The 18,584-nt window shown below is 36.6% G+C and overlaps 2 protein-coding genes across 3 annotated transcripts in view; both read left to right on the top strand.

Annotated features, from left to right (window-relative positions):
* Positions 10,178-12,862, top strand: LOC109728963 (protein WRKY1-like). 2 transcript variants are annotated; one of them, XM_020259659.1, is made up of 4 exons: positions 10,178-10,348; positions 10,787-11,611; positions 11,716-11,841; positions 12,384-12,862. In XM_020259659.1, exons 2-4 carry the CDS (start codon positions 10,833-10,835, stop codon positions 12,520-12,522), a joined length of 1,044 nt encoding a protein of 347 aa, XP_020115248.1. In that variant the 5' UTR covers positions 10,178-10,348; positions 10,787-10,832; the 3' UTR covers positions 12,523-12,862. The 2 variants fall into 2 exon arrangements, with proteins under 2 accessions (XP_020115248.1, XP_020115163.1); XM_020259574.1 differs by having other exon boundaries at positions 10,779-11,611.
* Positions 15,260-18,584, top strand: part of LOC109722356 (ankyrin-2) — a 5,226-nt gene continuing 1,901 nt past the window's right edge. The window contains exons 1-8 of the mRNA XM_020250395.1: positions 15,260-15,388; positions 15,473-15,535; positions 15,686-15,859; positions 16,259-16,390; positions 16,640-16,779; positions 16,911-16,997; positions 17,578-17,703; positions 18,396-18,548. Of these exons, the coding sequence (XP_020105984.1) occupies positions 15,358-15,388; positions 15,473-15,535; positions 15,686-15,859; positions 16,259-16,390; positions 16,640-16,779; positions 16,911-16,997; positions 17,578-17,703; positions 18,396-18,548 (906 nt within the window). The 5' untranslated portion in view covers positions 15,260-15,357. The remainder of the gene's footprint in view (positions 15,389-15,472; positions 15,536-15,685; positions 15,860-16,258; positions 16,391-16,639; positions 16,780-16,910; positions 16,998-17,577; positions 17,704-18,395; positions 18,549-18,584) is intronic.

Raw genomic sequence — 18,584 nt, 5'->3', positions numbered from 1 at the left:
CACATCATCCTTAAAGATTTGCACGTTCTTGCGAATATCTGAATTTGATATTTTGGGTTCGCTGATTTCAATGTGTGCGTCTTGTATCGTATCAAAATTTTGTATTTTTAATACTATATTTTCGTCTACTATTTTCTTTTCTTCATTCACATTATATAAAGAGTCAATTTCCTCTTTGTCTTGATGCGTAATTATTTCATCGATGGAAAATTTTTTAATCATATCGTCCTTGTGAACTTTCTCGTCAATCTGAGTTGCACTGTTTTGATCATTAACATATTCTTCACGTATCTGATCTTTTTCGTGATTTTGATCAGACTTTTCTTTCCAAATTTCTTTGCAAATTGGGGCCTTCAGTATCTTCGTTGTTGGGTTGAATTTTTTTTTCTTGAATTTTATTATCTTCCAGCAAATATTCTCCTCCAATTTTCGATAGTATTCTCCGCGCTTCTCGTGCCGTCTTTATCGTTGAAAATTTTTCAACCAACGATAGATCCACTGCTTTAAAAATATATAATAGAATTTCTCTATCTCTTTTACTAAATTCTTCTCTACCAAATTCTTTTTCATAATTACAATTCTCCACTACATCCCACAAATTTTGAGATTCTAAAAAACATCATATTATGATTTTTCATCGTTTAAAGTTCGTTCTATCGAACTTTGGTAAGCCAGGTTGAATAAACCAACTATCTAAATACATAACGAAACTTGAAAATCCGAAAAACAAGTTTCAGATTTATACCTTCCGGTTTGAATGACGTCCTTAATTCGTCGAGATCTCGCCGAATTTTCTGTGTTTCGGCTTGCTTGACTAGCCCTCCTGGCTATCTAGTCAAGCCTTCTTGGATCTCTTCACGAGCTCTCCTCACTCTCTTTTCGTCGTCACAACCACCTGCTGTCGTGTGCTATGTGGAGGCCAACTTCTTCAAAGCGATTCCTTCACTTTGGTTTCACCTGAACGTCACCTTCGTCAATCTGCTATGAGTCGGTTGACTTTGACGTAACTATCCGATACAGTGCATCTATGTTTTTTTCGAATATGTCGTCATCTGGTTTATAAGTCACATGGTACTTTCTGGCTCTGATACCACTTGTTGGAAGCGTAATTTTCTCTGATACTACTTGTTATTAGAACTGGTATTTGTGCTGATACCAATTATATAACCCAAGATCTAAAATAGATCAAAATAATATGGAGAAGAGATATTGGAGGAGGAGAAGATACCTAAACTAATATTTTATTAATAAAGCAATTACATTTTGGGCAACACTTGTGCAATCATGTTTACTATGACTTATTCATCAAATTAATTCATGCCTGACTATATATATAGCCACTAAATTATAATAGATAATAAATTCAACGTTTACTTTGGATAATTACATATCCTAATCATAATCAAATAAAAGATTTAAACTTATCTGTAATTGTAACGACCCGACCTGACCCACTAGTCTTAAGCCCAATTATTATTACTAGTGCCTTGTCATCCAGACCCTGACATAGCTGGTCATCTTGTAATTCAGACTCTTGCTCAGCCGAGACTCGCCACACATTTTCAGCGGGTAAACTGGCTCTGATACCAAATGTAACGACGCAGCTCACTAACAACAATAACTCGTTGGACCCAACCACCAGCCCAAAATGCTTAAGTTCAGTTATTATTATTAATGTCTAAGTCTCTTATATATTCAATCACATTCTCATTTATATTCGATGTGAGATTATTGGGATGTGACAGTAACTATATTTTAATTAAGTTTGAATTATTATTCCAACTTTTTTTTTTTTTTCATTTTGGCCAATAATGATTTTCACATCCCTTTTTATGTTATCTTCCTAGAAGGAGCTTATAATGAGGTTATTATCATTGGCCACAAATTTTCCGGGTTGACTCTTGGGGTTATGTATCCTTGATATGAGCACGTGGGTTTATCTTACTTGCTAGAATATTAGTTTGTAAAGTCAAATTATGGATTAAATATCTTGATCTTAGTCGTGAATCATTTTTTTTTTCTTTTATATCTCCCTCGCAAAAATTTAAGTTGCACTCATCATAAATGACATGCGACTCATTGGCTAATTTACTGACTAATTTACTGATTCTGGGCATGACTAAAACTTCCTGGAAATTGGATGCACGATTTATTGTTGATATATTAATATCAATGAGCCCACAGGCTGTTGAGGGTGAGAAGGATGGGTATGAAATTGTTAAATGCGGACTCATATACCACGGACATACAAAAATTAATAATTGAATTTAAATATTTTTGGATCCATGGGGATAAAAATTTGCTGGCATTGTCCCCAAACTATTTAGTTTGGGGATAATGCGGATGGGTGCCACATGGCCCATCTGACGGCACCCATGAAAGGAAAGAAAAAAAAAATTTGATGCCATGTGTTTTTAGAGAGAGAGAGAGAGAAAGGAGCAGAGGGAGAGGAGGGCAACCGTGGGATGGGTCACGTGGCGCCCAGCCGCATCGTCCCGCATCGTCCCCAAACTACTAGTTTGGGGGCGATGCCCAGCAAATTTTTGTCCGATCCATGGTACAAAGCCTGACGAGTTATTCCTATAAAGGATCAAATTATTACAATTGGTAACGAAATTAGTGTAGAGCTAATATATTATCGGAAGCATAGAGAATTTGATATTTTCGATTTTTGATTATTGGATCAAGAATTGTGCGGTTGGAATGATTGCGGTCCCCCCTAGAGTTGAGTAGTATTCTAAGCTTGAGTGGTTCCCACTGGGTAATAGTATTAATCCAAAGATTAAAAATGATTAAAAAGTCTGATCTAAGGGTGCGTTTGGTTCGAGTTATCCTGGCAGGATTACAGGCAATCCTGCCAGGATAACTATGTTTGGTTAATCCGCTATGTAATCTAGTCGTTAATGTAGGATTACAAATCGAGCAGGATTACATCGAAAATATTAACGAGAGGGGGGTCGTGTATCTTGCATTACTAAAACCCGTTAATACTACATATTATGTAAAATGACAATTTTACCCTCCAACAACCCCAAATCTAATTAACAGCATTATTTTCATCTCTATCTCGCCTTCCCCCCGGCCCTCTCTCTCGCACGCCGCTTTCTCTCGCTCTCTCTCTCTGGACGTCTCTCTCTCTCTCTCTCTCTCTCGCACGAACACCTATCATCTTCTATTGCGTCGTCCTCCCAAGTAATCATCACGATCTCCTTCCCTCCATTCGTCATTTTCGCAAAAAATAATATTCAAATGACCACAACAAGGGCAATTTTGAAAAAAAACTATACTTTTATGTCAGGATTACTAAATTTTATAAACTGAACCAAACATATTAATGCTATAAACACTGTAATCTAGTATTACATTACTGTATTAAACCAAACGCTCTAATGTAGCATTAGTAGTAATCTCACGCCGAAATCCAAAATACCTGGATATGTCGAGATACTTTGTAATATTACATAACTCGAACCAAACGGGCCCTAAGGGTTAAAAAGTGAAAAGTATCAGATTCTCTATACTTTCGATAGTATAGTAACTCTACTCATGAAATTATGTTATTAGCTGAAAATGTGAAATAAATCTTACATCGTCTGATAAATTTTGGAATATTCGTTTGATTAGGGCTGAACTAACGATAACATCAGTACCTAAACGGGATGAGACCTAATCAGGGGCGAAGTTATGCAGGGGCTGAGGGGGCCGTGACCCCTCCAAAATTTTTATAATTTGCATACTTTATATATAAAAAATTTTAAAAATATATTTTTATTTAATTTTAAAAGTATGATGAGTAACCTGTTTTTTAAAAAACTTTTTGGCAATAATACTCTCTCATCTCTGAGTTTATTTTTATTTTTTATTTAGTATTTTCATAACTTCTAAATTTTTTAGATATTTTTTTATTTAATTAAATTAAAGATTATATTAAAATTAATAGCTCTGTTAACTAATAGTCATTTATTGTCACAATTATATTTAGGGTTTGTTTGGTTCATCCATTTTGGGTATGGAATGGGAATCGGTTTGATCAAATCCGGTTAATTTTGTTTGGTTCGCATGAATCGGTTTNCATGCGACTCATTGGCTAATTTACTGACTAATTTCTGATTCCGGGCATGACTAAAACTTCCTGGAAATTGGATGCACGATTTATTGTCGATATATTAATATCAATGACCCCACAGGCTGTTGAGGGTGAGATTCGTGAGAAGGGTGGGTATGAAATTTTTAAATGCGGACTCATATACCACGGACATACAAAAATTAATAATTGAGTTTAAATATTTTTGAATCCATGGGGACAAAAATTTGTAGTTTGGGGATAATGCGGATGGGTGCCACATGGCCCATCCGATGGCACCCATGAAAGGAAAGAAAAAAAAAAATTGATGCCATGTGTTTTAAGAGATAAAGAGAGAGAGAGAGAGAGAAAGGAGCAGAGGGAGAGAGAGGAGGGCAACCGTCGGATGGGTCACGTGGCGCCCAGCCGCATCGTCCTGCATCGTCCCCAAACTACTAGTTTGGGGACGATGCCCAGCAAATTTTTGTCCGATCCATGGTACAGAGCCTGACGAGTTATTCCTATAAAGGATCAAATTATTACAATTGGTAACGAAATTAGTGTAGAGCTAATATATTATCAGAAGCATAGAAAATTTGATGTTTTCGATTTTTGATTATTGGATCAAGAATTGTGCGGTTGGAATGATTGCGGTCCCCCCTAGAGTTGAGTAGTATTCTAAGCTTGAGTGGTTCCCATAGGGTAATAGTATTAATCCAAAGATTAAAAATGATTAAAAAGTATGATCTAAGGGTTAAAAAGTCAGAAGTATCAAATCCTCTATACTTTCGATAACATAGTAACTCTACTCATGAAATTATGTTAATTATTAGCTAAAAATGTGAGATAAATCTTACAACGTCTGATAAATTTTGGAATATGCGTTTGATTAGGGCTGAACTAACGATAACATCAGTACCTAAACGGCATTAGACCTAATCAGGGGCGAAGTTATGCAGGGGCTGAGGGGGCCATGTCCCCTCCAAAATTTTTGTAATTTGCATACTTTATATATAAAAAATTTAAAAAATATATTTTTATTTAATTTTAAAAGAACGACGAGTAACCTGTTTTTTTAAAAACTTTTTGGCGCTAATATAATATTCTCTCAACTATGAGTTTATTTTTATTTTTTATTTAGTATTTTCATAACTTCTAAATTTTTTAGATATTTTTTTATTTAATTAAATTAAAGATTATATTAAAATTAATAGTTCTGTTAACTAATAGTCATTTATTGTCACAATTATATTTAGTAAAAATTAAGAAATTAAATCATTCACTGAATTACTATTAGATTTAGTAAATTTCAAAGTTATTTGAGTGAAATAATATAAATAAAATAATTAGAAGTTAAATAAGTATAAATAAAAAAAAGGTAATGTCTTTTTACACTAATTATTTAGTCAATATATTTTCTAATCAAAAATTTAATTAGGTAAATCATGTTTGTTTGCTAAAATTTTAATTTATATGTATTTTGGCCCCCCTCATAATCGAGTACTAGTTTCGTCCCTCAACCTAATGGTCCTATATCATATAATATAAGAAAGTATGAGAATTTTATATGTGACAGATACGTTAGAACTAGCATGCCTATATTTGAGTGCCTATCTTAAATTGGAAAAATATATTGTACATGAATATGTCGTGTTCAAGACACAACCGGCACGACGGTTTCAATCAGCCCCATTAGACCCAATCTAATCTAAGGCCATCCATAACTATAGCAACGTGTTACTTCAAATGTCCAAATTTTAATTAGTAGCTATACTGTATAGCTATGCAAATATGTGTTTATTTACAAGCTACATTGTAGTTAAACGGTCTCATTAGTGATTATGACCATGCAAGACTTTAGTTTTATTGATGTGACCTAATTCGTACAAATGTTCACACCACCATAGCTTTTCGGGGAAGCACTATCGTTTTTAAGTCTTTGCTGTGACCAATGAAGCATCCTATCCACAATCACCTTTATTTAGGGAAGTTGCAAGGTAAGTCCATCATTTGTCCTTTTGTCCTCAATATATTTTTATATCAGTCAATAGTAAATACTGTTTCGCTACTATCAGTGTCCAATCATTTATAACTGTTTATTTCATCGAAATTAAATTTTAGGTTAAAGTAGAGTTCGGTAAAAATTATTTTTACCTCGTGCTATTTGTTTTATAACTACGAAAGTAAAATTCCTTCAGTTTTGCTGTTTATTTAATGAAAAACTATAATTTATATATAAATAATAAATAAATATAATATAATGATTCCTTATATGATATAATTAAAAAAAATAATCGAAAACAACTAAATTATTTTTTAATACATAAATGATTGTAATACCATAATAAAATTATAAATTTAAAAAGTATAAACGCTTAACTAATCAATTTCATCAAATTTTAAATATGCAAACTAAATAAAGGAATTAATAAAACTTAACTAATTAAATTTTATCATATTTTAAATATGCAAACTAAATAGAAGAATAATTAGTACCATAATTAAATATATTTAAATATAACTAGCATTACTTATTGTATTATTTTATTATTTTTTTCTTCATTTTTCTTTACCGTAATTGACTTCAGTCCAAAGTTGGCCAAAATCAATTACACTATTTCATATAACTCAAGTTTCAATCGTTATCTTTATTACGGTAAAACTAACAGTAGAGGTGATCATTTACAATAGAAAATAATTTTACCCCTATCCACTTTTACTCAAACAAATAGGTCCTTCCCGTAGGCATATGAAAAGCAAGTGTATTCGTGTTTCATATGACTCCAAAGAAACTTTTCTTTTCTTAAACTTGACTAGAAATTTTCATTGGTTGAATTCCAAATTGAAAAAGAAGAGATTTAATGCATTAGAGAGATTTGGGGACCCATCTATGACAAGGACAACGATGTTATCTATAACAGATCGTTCCCGAGGATCTTAAATCGAGATTATGTCGTTGATTCATGTATTAAATTAAAGTATAAATAAATGGGTCACTAGCTCCTATATAGAGGGTGTTGTAAAATGTAAACTAGTGTTTAGTGCGCTGGTTCTCAAAAATCTTATAAGCATGATCCATTCTTAAAATTAAGTACAAATGACTAAATTTTATTGGTTGCACTCCAAAATGGAAAAGAAGAGACCGTATAAAAGAGATTAGTGGAACCATCCATGGCAATGACAATGATATTATATATGATAGATTATTCGCAATTGAATATATGAGTGATTAGTGTATTAAAATAGTAGTGCTCAATGGGTCACTAGCTCATATCTAGAGAGTGTCGTGAACTAGTGCTCGATGCGTTGGTTCTCATAATCGTAGCGATATATTTTAAAATAAGAAAAAAGAGAATCTTATCCAATCCTTCTTTTATTTTATTAATAATTAAGTGTGATGCATCATTAAAAGGTTTTGAGGTGGGCCTTTTTAGTTTATGACTTTAGTTTGTTTGAGTAGGTGTGACACAGTGTGAGACAACACAGCACCAATCATGAGCCACGTGGGCCCCTACTTGGCCCACATTCCGAGCCCAAGTTGCCATGCCTAATATTGGGCCTCACCATTTGGCAACACATTACTTCAGGCTCCCCTGACTGAGAGTGATGGTCTTCCTCACAAGTTTTGAGGGTAGGGATGCAAATGGATCCGGGTTGGGTTGGTGAAGATTCGCCCTAAATCGTTCATAATTGGATAGTAAGCGGGAACCCTAAATAAAGGGGGAAAAAAATTAGTTGTTAAGAATATGTCTCAATCTGCTGAGAAATAGAACAGAATGCTGAAGACCACTCTCTTCCTATGATTTGTTGCGATATGTCAAAAATTTACCAAAAATTCGTTTTCTTTTGGACCAATCTCGAATAGATAAGTAAACGAGGACAGAAAATAGAATAAAATCCAACTCCCGCTCCGACCCGCTAAGGAAATGCACTGGGAGGGATCCCAATTTGAGAAAATGTTTGGTCCTCCAGAAAATTATTGGATATTATTTCAGAACCTTTTTTTTAGGAAAAACTTCAAATATCCCCTTGTGGTTTCACTTTTTCTCACTTTAGTACCCTGTGGTTTAAAATGTATTAAGTTAGTACCTGTGGTTTTGCACTTTTTTACTTTAGTACCCTGTGGTTTAAAGTGTATCAAGTTAGTACCCTGTGGTTTTGCACTTTCGCACTTTCTCACTTTAGTACCCTGTGATTTTAAAACCACTGGGTACTAACTTGATACAAAAATAAAACAACATGGTACTAACTTGATACACTTTAAATCACAGCGTACTAAAGTAAAAAAGTGTGAAACCACAGGATACTAACTTGATACCTTTTAAACTATACTAAAATAAAAAAATACGAAACCACAGAAGGGGTTCTCAGAGTATAGTGCTATTTGATAAAGTAACATAAGGTAACGTATCCTAATTGATGCTCTCGGTGCCTCTGGAACTGTCGTGATGTGCAAGCAGTACCTAAAAGCATGCGTTATGCAAAGTCTCCGCACAACGATAGTTTTTATTTTATTTTATTTTTTTTTGAGAAATTCTTAAAAGAATGGATGCAACATGAGAATTTCCCAAGGGATCACCCATTCTAATACTATTCTTGCCCAAACACGCTTAACCGCGGAGTTCTGATGGGATCCTATGCTTTAGTGCTGGTATGATCGCATCCAACGATAGTTAGATCATCAACTAATTAAACACTTTGGTCAAATTTGAGAGCAGCTTAATAGCTGCTTTTAAGTATTATTACGCCGAAACTATGTCCCAAAAATAAATTTAGCTAGAAAATATAGATTTAATTAGATTTTGAATTTGCGTCTCGTAAACTTTTAGCTAACTGTACTAGATATGATCAGCAATTTTTCGCAATTATTGCTGGACAAAAAAAATTATATGAGATTGGGTAATTAATTTGACGTGCGGCAAGGCTCTCTATCTTTAAGCCGCAAGAAGCAATTACGAAAGGGCAATGGAAATTTCAATTCTTATCCAAACTCTTGAATTTTGAACTTTGAGTTAAACTCAATTTGAATTTTATTTCAGTTTTTAGGTTCAAAATTAAAAACTGAAACTAAAAAAAAAAAAAAAGAAGAAAAAGAAAATCTAATATCTGAGAAGAACTGCTTTGCAATCAATCCGGAAGCCAATTAACTTGCGGGTCGAGTCCTAAGTCCCGAATCCGAGTCGAGTCCGAATCCGTAACCTGACTTCCGGATCGGGTCGGAATAAACCCGGTAACAGGGGCCGTGGGCCCCACCAGTCAGAAAAAAAAACGAAACACTGGCACGGTGGGGCCCCACGCGAACGCCGAAGCGGCAAGCGAAGGGGTGCCTCTGACCTCGTGCTCCACGTGTCGCTTCCTCATTCGCCTGGAGCCGGCAACGGCCACGGCTACGTACCCGCTAGGGTTACACGGTTACACCGGGAGAGGTGGGCCCCTCACTCTGAACGGGCAACTTTGACAAACCCCTAAAGAGAAAAAGTTAAATTAAAAAAAAAATAAAAGTCGAAGCTGAGGACCCAAAAAAAAAAAAAAAAACTAATTTACGTAAATAAAAAGATTTATTTAATTAAAAAAAGAAAAAAATAAAAAAGAGAACCAGAGGGAGAATAACGAGGTCGTCGCGTGGGCCCCCACCGTAGAGCTGCGTGACTGTGACAGCAGCTTAATCTCCGTTCAGATCGCACACCTCATCCTGATTAAATAATCAACGGCCGAGATTTCCTGTCGGAAGTACAGAGCCCTGTTGTACTATCTCTGAAGGGAGCGAAAACATGCACGAAGACTCCTCCACTATAGACTATTCTCAAACACCAATCCCTACTTTGTTTTTTTTTAATTATCACTTTGAGACAGTAGGACAGAGTTTTTTACTTTGAGGAGCAGAACAATTCAAGTAAAAAGAATTTATAATAGAGATTAAGATGTGTTAAATTTTTTAAAAAGGGGGTATGGTGGAGGGGCCTTTAACAAAATTTTATATGGTTGAGAGGGTCTCAGCGTAATTTTCCCATTGTTCATTTTCTAAACTAGGACGTCCCCCGAATCTAATATTTAATAAGTCTACGCTTTGCTTTTGCATCTCCTCCTTTTTAGTATTTTATTATGCTAGAGCTATTGATATTGATATAATTATTTATTTATATATATATATATATATTATTAAGGTAGCGAAGCCCAAAAAAAAAAAGAAAAAGAAGGAAAGGAAATATTTGTAATTTCTTAGTTTGTTGTTTTAGTGCTCTCTTTCACACTCTTCGATCTCAGCGGCTTCTAGGGTTTCCAGAGGTTGGTATTTCATTTTGAGCTCTCTCTCTCCTCCTTGTTGTTGCTGTTGTTGTTATGGTGAGATCAATCTTTTTTTGTTTGTTTGTTTGATTCTGGGTTATAATCTTAATTTTATCAACTGGGTATTGCTTATTTTCCTTTATTAGTTTATCATCTTAACAGGTTATTTTATTTTTCTCTCTCTCTATATATATATTTTTTGGTTGATTGAGATCATCAAACTGACTCTTTGGGCCCCTGCTGCTTGTTCAATTCTTAGCTTGTGTGGGTTCATGATTTGTGGATTCAAAATTTTTTATTTGTGATATTTGCTTTCCAGTAAAGAGTGTGTGGAGCAACTCTTCAAGATCATTTCTGGGTTTATTTGGTTTCCCCCAATTTTTTGTTTTTTTGAAGCCTTGTGTCTACATTGATTTTGACTTCTCTTTAGTGAACCAGGTTAGTTCTAGGAGTTTCCAGAGCTTCTTCTACCAGCTGGTTTGAGATGGAAGAGGTGGAAGAAGCCACCAGAGCTGCTGTAGAGAGGAGCCACAGAGTGCTCAACCTGCTGTCCCAATCCCAAGACCAACTCCTCCCTTACAGAAATCTAAGAGCAGAAACAGAGGAAGCTGTTTCCAGGTTCAGAAGAGTTGCTTCCTTACTTGGTAATGATGGTGTGGTGGGTCATGCAAGGGTTAGGAGGGTGAAGAATCCTCTCCCCTCTTTCAACCATAAGCTCTTCTTAGAGAGCCCCATGCCATCCAGACCAATCCCTTCTCCCATGCCTCTCCAGCTTCTCCCTAGAAATAGTGTCGAGAACCCGGTAAAAGAGCTTGTTCCTACCGCGAAGTTCCCTTCTCAAAGGATGTATTTATTAGAGAACCCGTCGGTATTGGAAATGGCTCCGCCTGTTGCCCACCGCCTCCACCTCAATCAGATGTTTCAGCTTGAGCAGCAGCAGCAGCAGCAGCAGCAGCAGAAGAGATTACAGAGTGAAATGCTTAGGAGGAGCAACAGCGGCATAAACATAAAGTTCGACAGCTCTAATTGCACGGTGGCAACCGCGTCGTCCTCAAAGTCCTTCTTATCATCGTTGAGTATGGACGGAAGCATCGCGAGCTTGGACGGGAAGCCATTTCAGACGCCGTTTCAGCTTATCAGCGGGTCGCAGTCGTCCAACACGATGGATATGCACTTGCCTCCGAAAAGGAGGTGCCTCGGAAAAGGGCAAGATGGGAGCGGGAGATGCGCGAGCGGAGCAAAGTGTCATTGCTCGAAGAAGAGGTTTGGTTGTTGATATGAGACTTTTGTAATATGTCGGGTTTAAATTTGTTTGTTTTGTTTGTGAATTAAAAGATTGAATTTGTGTGTTTCTGTTGTTTTTGTAGGAAGCTAAGAGTGAAGAGATCTATTAAGGTTCCTGCTATTAGTAATAAGCTTGCTGATATACCTGCGGACGAGTACTCGTGGAGGAAATATGGGCAGAAGCCAATTAAGGGTTCTCCACATCCTAGGTATAAGAAACTGATTCTATGCATCTTTATCTTTATTTCTTGTTGTGTTTAAAAGAATTTGACATAATAAAATTGCATAAATTTGAAACTTTGCACTCTTCTATCTCCATTCTGTTAGTAGTTGGCCTTTTTATCATACTTTACTGGTTGGATTAAGAGAAGATAGATATTAAGCCCTTGAACATTTTTGTAAGTAGTATTTTGACCGTAAGTATGTCAATGATCTTCTTTTTTTTTGTAATCTGACAATACTGTTAATTTTCGCACATGCGAAAATTATATTCAATTGCTTGGTATTAGCAAAGCCGAATATCAACATTGTTGCTTATGCCGTGCAATAAGGCTTTTGTTTTCTCCTTTTATACATACATAATAGTGCGGACCGTGGTAGAAACTTAGTTTGTTTATTTGCTTTACTGATATGTTTTCAGAAACTTAAGCATGTTAGCGTATCTTAATATTTATTGCTTCAATAAAACAAAGTTTTACCTTCAAAGTTTCAAGTCTCTGAGAAAGAATATACTACTGTTTATTTCTTTCAGGGGATACTACAAATGTAGCAGTGTGAGAGGTTGCCCTGCGAGAAAGCATGTGGAGAGGTGTGTGGACGAGCCCTCGATGCTAATTGTTACTTACGAAGGCGAGCACAACCATGGAAAATTACTCAATCAGCCTGCCTAAATTTCTATATTCGGATCGCCTCGTCTTATTCTCGAAGCCTCAGATTTGAATTTTGTTGTAAATATTCTTCTATGGTTGAGAAATACTGGGTTGGTTTCGTAGCTTTCTTTCTTAATTACCATAAAAAAAAATGGAGAAAAGGGAGAACGTTGCGAGTTGTTGATGCCACTGTGTGTAGGATTAGGAACTTCATTAACTTTATCAATTTGGGTTTTGATTTTAACTTAATTAGTTAGAGGAGCGTCTTACAGAGAGGTAGGCTGCTGCTGACTGAAACAATGCGTGTAAAATTAGAAAATGAATGGTTGTAATATTAATTTGAATGTCATTTTAACTCTTATTGCTTGGCAAGTTTTCTGAATGTAGATCAATCATCACAGTTGGTTTAGATAGAAAGATATTGCAGGATGCTTACTGCTGATGATTCTTACTTTGTTTTCAAGAACAGCTTCTTTGGTTGCTTTTTATTTATTTATGTTTTCCTTTTGACACTTGTGCTGGATAATAATAATGACATTAAAAAGCAGTAAGGGATGAGTCAAAAGTCGTTGCATATTATAAGGAAAAAGAATTTAAATACCAATAAATAGGAATCTATTCCAGCAACAAACTAAATTGATCGATAAATTTCTTCTTTTCGAAATATTCGCTTTGAGCATATGGCAAGGAGAAGTACACATAATCTAGCACACATTCTGCACTCAGTTGAAATGCTAGCACAGACATTCTATTCTATTGCACAATCCTTTCTCTGTAAACAAATATAGATATGCAAATGTATATATAAGAGAGAGACTAATAGCAAAGCTCAAGATTTAAACTTTGAATGCAGAATGTACGGTACAGATGGATGTAACTTAGGACGTCCATCCATCGCGTGGATAAATTTGGGGTTCCAGAAAATCCTTTTTCAAATTTCGGATTCTTAACAATCTTCATTCATCTGTGTATGGTGCTACTGTGCTATCATCTGCAAGAGTTCATCACCAAGTATTTAATTATCCTGAATTAATCTTAATAGAATTTGGTCTGGTTTCGACTCAAATCTGTAAATTTTGCAAGGCTAACAAATCTGTAAATTTGGTCTGCTACGACAGAGATTACTCACTGCTGATAGATTACTTAAACGCGGAATGCTCGTTGATCAGCACTGCGTTTTCTGTGCGACACCAACGAAAAGTTGTGATCATCTATTCTGCACATGTGTTTATGTAAGATACATGCTCCTCAGTATGGAAGGAGGGGGTACACATGATGACAGCACGGGCGACGTCAACACTCTTTGGAACGGATCGTGCGACATCCCGGTTCACTCTTCGAGGACACAAGGCCTGATCCTCTTGGCTGCGACTTGGTGGGTGATCTGGACAGACAGAAACAATGTCATTTTTCGCGGAATCACGCACAACGCTACCCGGTCTCTCGAACGTGTCAAACTTTTGCTAAACGACTGAAACTCTTTGCGGTGATGTGACAATTGGGCTTCAGCTTCTATCCCTCCTCTCCTTACTAACACCTCCCTTTTTTTTCTCTTTTGTTTTGTTTTTCACTTTTCGCCTATTCTCTGGGAGGCCTTGGTTGTCTTCATATTGTACGCTTAGTTCATTTTACCTAATGAATGAAGCAGATAGCTTGCTACCTATTTCTCAAAAAAAAAAGAAAAAAAAAAGAAAAAAAAAAAAGACAAATCTCCAGCGTGGCAAATTCTACTACAGCGGACTGAACGACCATCAATGACTTGATCTTCTTTGGACTGGGGTACGTAGCATGCATGCGCATCAAACTTATGCATGTATTATTTTAAAAGCATATGCTACATAGGTTATTAAATGTATGAAGACTTTTGAAAAAGTTGGCAAATTTGAAATTGTCATGCTATATGTGCATATTCATTGATGCATGCCTTTATATATATAAACGAATGCTTAATTTGCAGATGAAAGGGGAAGTGTAGTGAGAGGAAGTTGAAAAAACATAATTAGTAAGTTGTTATATTTCAAAACTTTTTATAGCAAAAGAAGGTTATAAAAACAACCATACGACTCATATATTTAGTTTTAGAAAAATATAAACATGTAGGCTTATATTCTGGGTTCCTGAGATAAAGTATATATTTCCGTTGCTTTTCTTGCGAATGTAGGTAAATTGTCAAATCACGTAAGTATATTTATTTATTTATTTTTTACTATCTTTTTGTTCGTATATATTTTACAAATAACATTACTGTGACAACCCTACAATTTGTAATAGTCCTATAGCATTACTGTGTCAAATCGTTTTCTAAAAATTCGAGTCGAATCTGCAAAATTCAAAATAATAACTCCCTTTTGCAAAATCGTAAAACTAGTTAATTTTTTATGCAAATTGGCCTATCATTTTTTGTTCTTTTTTTTTTTTTTTCTTGTCCTCTTTTTGGTTGGGATAAATCTAGGGGTGTAAAATGGGCCGGGTGGCACATGGGCCGACCGGCCCGGCACGGCTTCCAGCCGAGCTGCAGCAAGGCACGGCCCGACTCGGCCCAAGCTTTCGGGTCGTGACTCGTGACTTCCGGGCAGGAGGGCTGTTCTGGGCCGGGAGCTGGTTAGCTATAGCCTGACGAAACCCGACCCGAATTTGATGATGGGCCGGCCCGTGACCTTTCGGCCCAACTACCCCTAAATAAACCGAACCACATCGAACAAGGTCCAGGGCCTCCAGGCTTCACCTCTCTCGCAACTCATCAACGGTTGAGATTTAATCAGCCAAAACCCTCTTACTGCCCCAACTTACGTATTTAACCCTTTCACCTTCCGTCTCCCTCTCGCAAGAGCACTCGACCTCTCGCGAAGCTCTCCAATGGCGTCCGATGCTTCAACCGCTCTCTCAGGTATAGTACCTTTCCCCGCAACTCCTCTTCGTCTTCTTCGACCCCCTCTACTAACCCTAATACTTCGCGCTCTGGTTTCATCAGTTCGGGGGAAGGTACAGAAGTTTCTAGAAGCCGCTCGAGCCGGAAACCTAGACCTCTTCCAGAGTGAGCGTTTGGATTATTTCGACCAATTTACCTCTTCTATCGAGTGCAATCGCGCTACTTCTTAAGAAAAAAAAAAAAAAAAAAGCTTTTTTCTAATGGTGAAATTCGAGTTCGCTAGATGTAACTTTGGATCTATTGGGGATGTTGTAGAGTTGGCGACGCAGTTGGATGAGGGAGGGAAGGGGTTGGCGAGGACGGTGGCCGACGTAAAGGACGCGAACAAGAGGACGGCGCTTCACTTCGCAGCGCGGGAGGGGAGGACGGAGGTGTGCAAGTACTTGCTCGAGGAGCTGAAGCTCGATATCGATCCCAAGGACGATGATGGTATGATTATGATGCAGCAAATATAAAGCTTTATTTTTTTAGGATTATTTGTAAATTTCGTCACTTAAGTTTGATCTGGATTTGATTTCGTGCTCATAGTTTGAATGGTATTTCACTAGTTGTGTGGAAAAATTGAGCCTTTGAGGGGAATGTAGGCACCATCATGAGGCTTTTGTGTATCAATGTAGAATCTTGGAGGATGGAATTGAAACAGAAGTCAAACTTTAAGAACAAATTACTTGCAAGTTCCATGCTGCAACTATTGATGTTTGTTTTGTTCATCTCGACTATTCTGCTAGCAAGACCAGCTGCAATATGTTTGCATTTACTGCTGCATCTAAATTGTATTTTATAATGACGACTATTATGGGTGAAGTAATGCTTGTTACTGCTTTTCAGGGGAGACTCCTCTCATTCATGCTGTTCGACAAGGGCATTTCGACACTGCAAAATATCTTCTTGAGCAAGGAGCTGATCCTTCTGCTACAAGTTCTATGGGTGCCACACCTCTACACCATGCTGCCGGAATAGGTCTGCTTATTTTCTCTTCTTAAAACCTCAGTTTTTCTTTATATTTGTTACACTTCCAGAAATGTAGTCCTTCGCATGTCCATATGGAGAACTTACCACGTTGTGATATGTTCTGTAATTGCCCCAGAATAACAAATTATATTCCCGTTCCTTTGCTCGACTTTTAAAATATTTGCAAGTCTTGTTCTCTCACTTCTTCGCTGTACAAATTCTAATTTAGTGATCAATGAAGTTACTGGTTTGACGCAGGAAACATAGATCTGATGAACCTTTTATTATCCAAGGGAGCTGATGTGGAATCACAAAGTGATGCTGGTACTCCCCTGATATGGGCTGCCGGTCATGGACAGCAAGATGCTGTGAAACTTTTGCTAGATCACCATGCGAACGTAAGCCAGCTTCATGCTGTTTTCATTGTTCCGTTATTGGCCAATAAACTCAAATTGTGAATGGATTTATGGTTGCTTTCCACATTTCTAATCAATTTATCCATGAGCTGATGATGCCTATTATGTTGCAGCCAAATGCTGAAACTGATGACGGCATTACTCCATTGTTGTCAGCTGTGGCAGCCGGATCACTTCAATGCTTGGAACTTTTAATCCAGGTACAGAACAACAGATGATTCATATAAGTATTCTGAAAAAAATAACATTATTGCTTATCCCACCTGCTTTCTCATTTTTGATTTCGCATGTTTGTATGTTACCTGTTTTGTACTATTGACAAAGTAACATCATAGTTGCCGCCTCAATCCAATTTTCTCCGCTGCTTCTGTTCCCACCCAATAATTACCAGTTGCATATTAATACTCTTCATTAGGAATAGTCTGGTGGTTGTGGCCCTATAAACCTTGCTGGACGCTTTTGTACATGGGGAATGGAATTGCATGTACAATTTGTGCTTTTATTAGTAGATGACTGGAAGTTATATAAGAGAATGTTTATACAGTGATTTTAGTATGGTTTTGGCTTTGTATAAAAAGTCAAGATGGTAATAGGCCATTTGGCTTTTCTCTTCTTCTGCCACACCTGGTGGACTGTTGAATTTTAAACTTTCACATTGGATTAGCAAGAACCATTTGCATTATCCATGCTTCAGATCCTAAATAGCTCTCTCTCTCTCTCTCTCTCTCTCTCTCTTTTGTTTGGTTGTCTTCACTAACTTCTTAAATCTCTTTTGCATAGGCAGGTGCCAATCCGAATATAACTGCTGGTGGAGCGACTCCACTGCATGTAGCTGCTGATAACGGAAGCATAAAAATTATAAAATGCTTATTGAAAGCTGGAGGAGATCCTAACAGTTGTGATGAGGTATGTTTGTTTTCTTCGTTAATGCTTTTAGGTCACAGCATTCAGTGTCAGTTAACTATTATGAAGATGAGATAAGCTGTCCTATACTTGCATGTCCTGTGTGAGCAACTGAAGCTCCTGTGTGAGCAAATGAAGTATTGTAGGTGAGCATGAATAGGCACAATAATCATGTTTACATTTCAAGCTTGATGATTAAGTTGATTCAGTTGATATAGTTCCAATGTCAGAATTGTGAACATCCTATTGTAAAAGATATAGAAGTATATGGGCTGGCCGTGTAAAAAGATAATCATATAAATAAGAAAATGAGGATGAAATGCAAAATAACTTTCTAGCTGATATCTTCTCTATTTTTTTAGTAAAGTATTACCAACAAGAGTGCTTACAAGAGAAGATGAAAAGATTAGTGCTTCTGGAGATACGAAGGAAGAAAAAAAAAATCCAAGCAAAATATTGCTGTTGTAAATGGTATGATAGACCAAGGGCAATTAAATAGACAAGTATTGTTTGGGATTGCACTTCTTTATAAGCTTTGTTTCTGTCCTTGAAATCTTATTCATACGAGGGGCTCTATAATCTAATTCTTAAGATTTTTTTGTTTCCTTTGAGATATCTTCTTCTTCATGTCTAAAGAAACGATATCTCCTTATGGGAATTTATCATAGTGTGATTTCTTTTTGGGTTTGTCCCAGGATGGATTGAAGCCTATACAGGTTGCTGCATTGAGAGGTAATCGTGATGCAGTTGAAGTTCTTCTTCCCTTAACATCTCCTGTTCCAAGTATATCAAACTGGAGTGTTGATGGAGTAATTGAATACATGATGTCCCAGACCAGCAAGGAGCAGGTGAATTCTTTCTTCCTCCTCCCCCCCCCCCCCCCC

This window comes from Ananas comosus, linkage group 1 (assembly GCF_001540865.1).
Source record: "Ananas comosus cultivar F153 linkage group 1, ASM154086v1, whole genome shotgun sequence".
NCBI classification, from domain to species: Eukaryota; Viridiplantae; Streptophyta; class Magnoliopsida; order Poales; family Bromeliaceae; genus Ananas; species Ananas comosus.
This window is presented reverse-complemented; position numbering and strand designations above follow the sequence as displayed.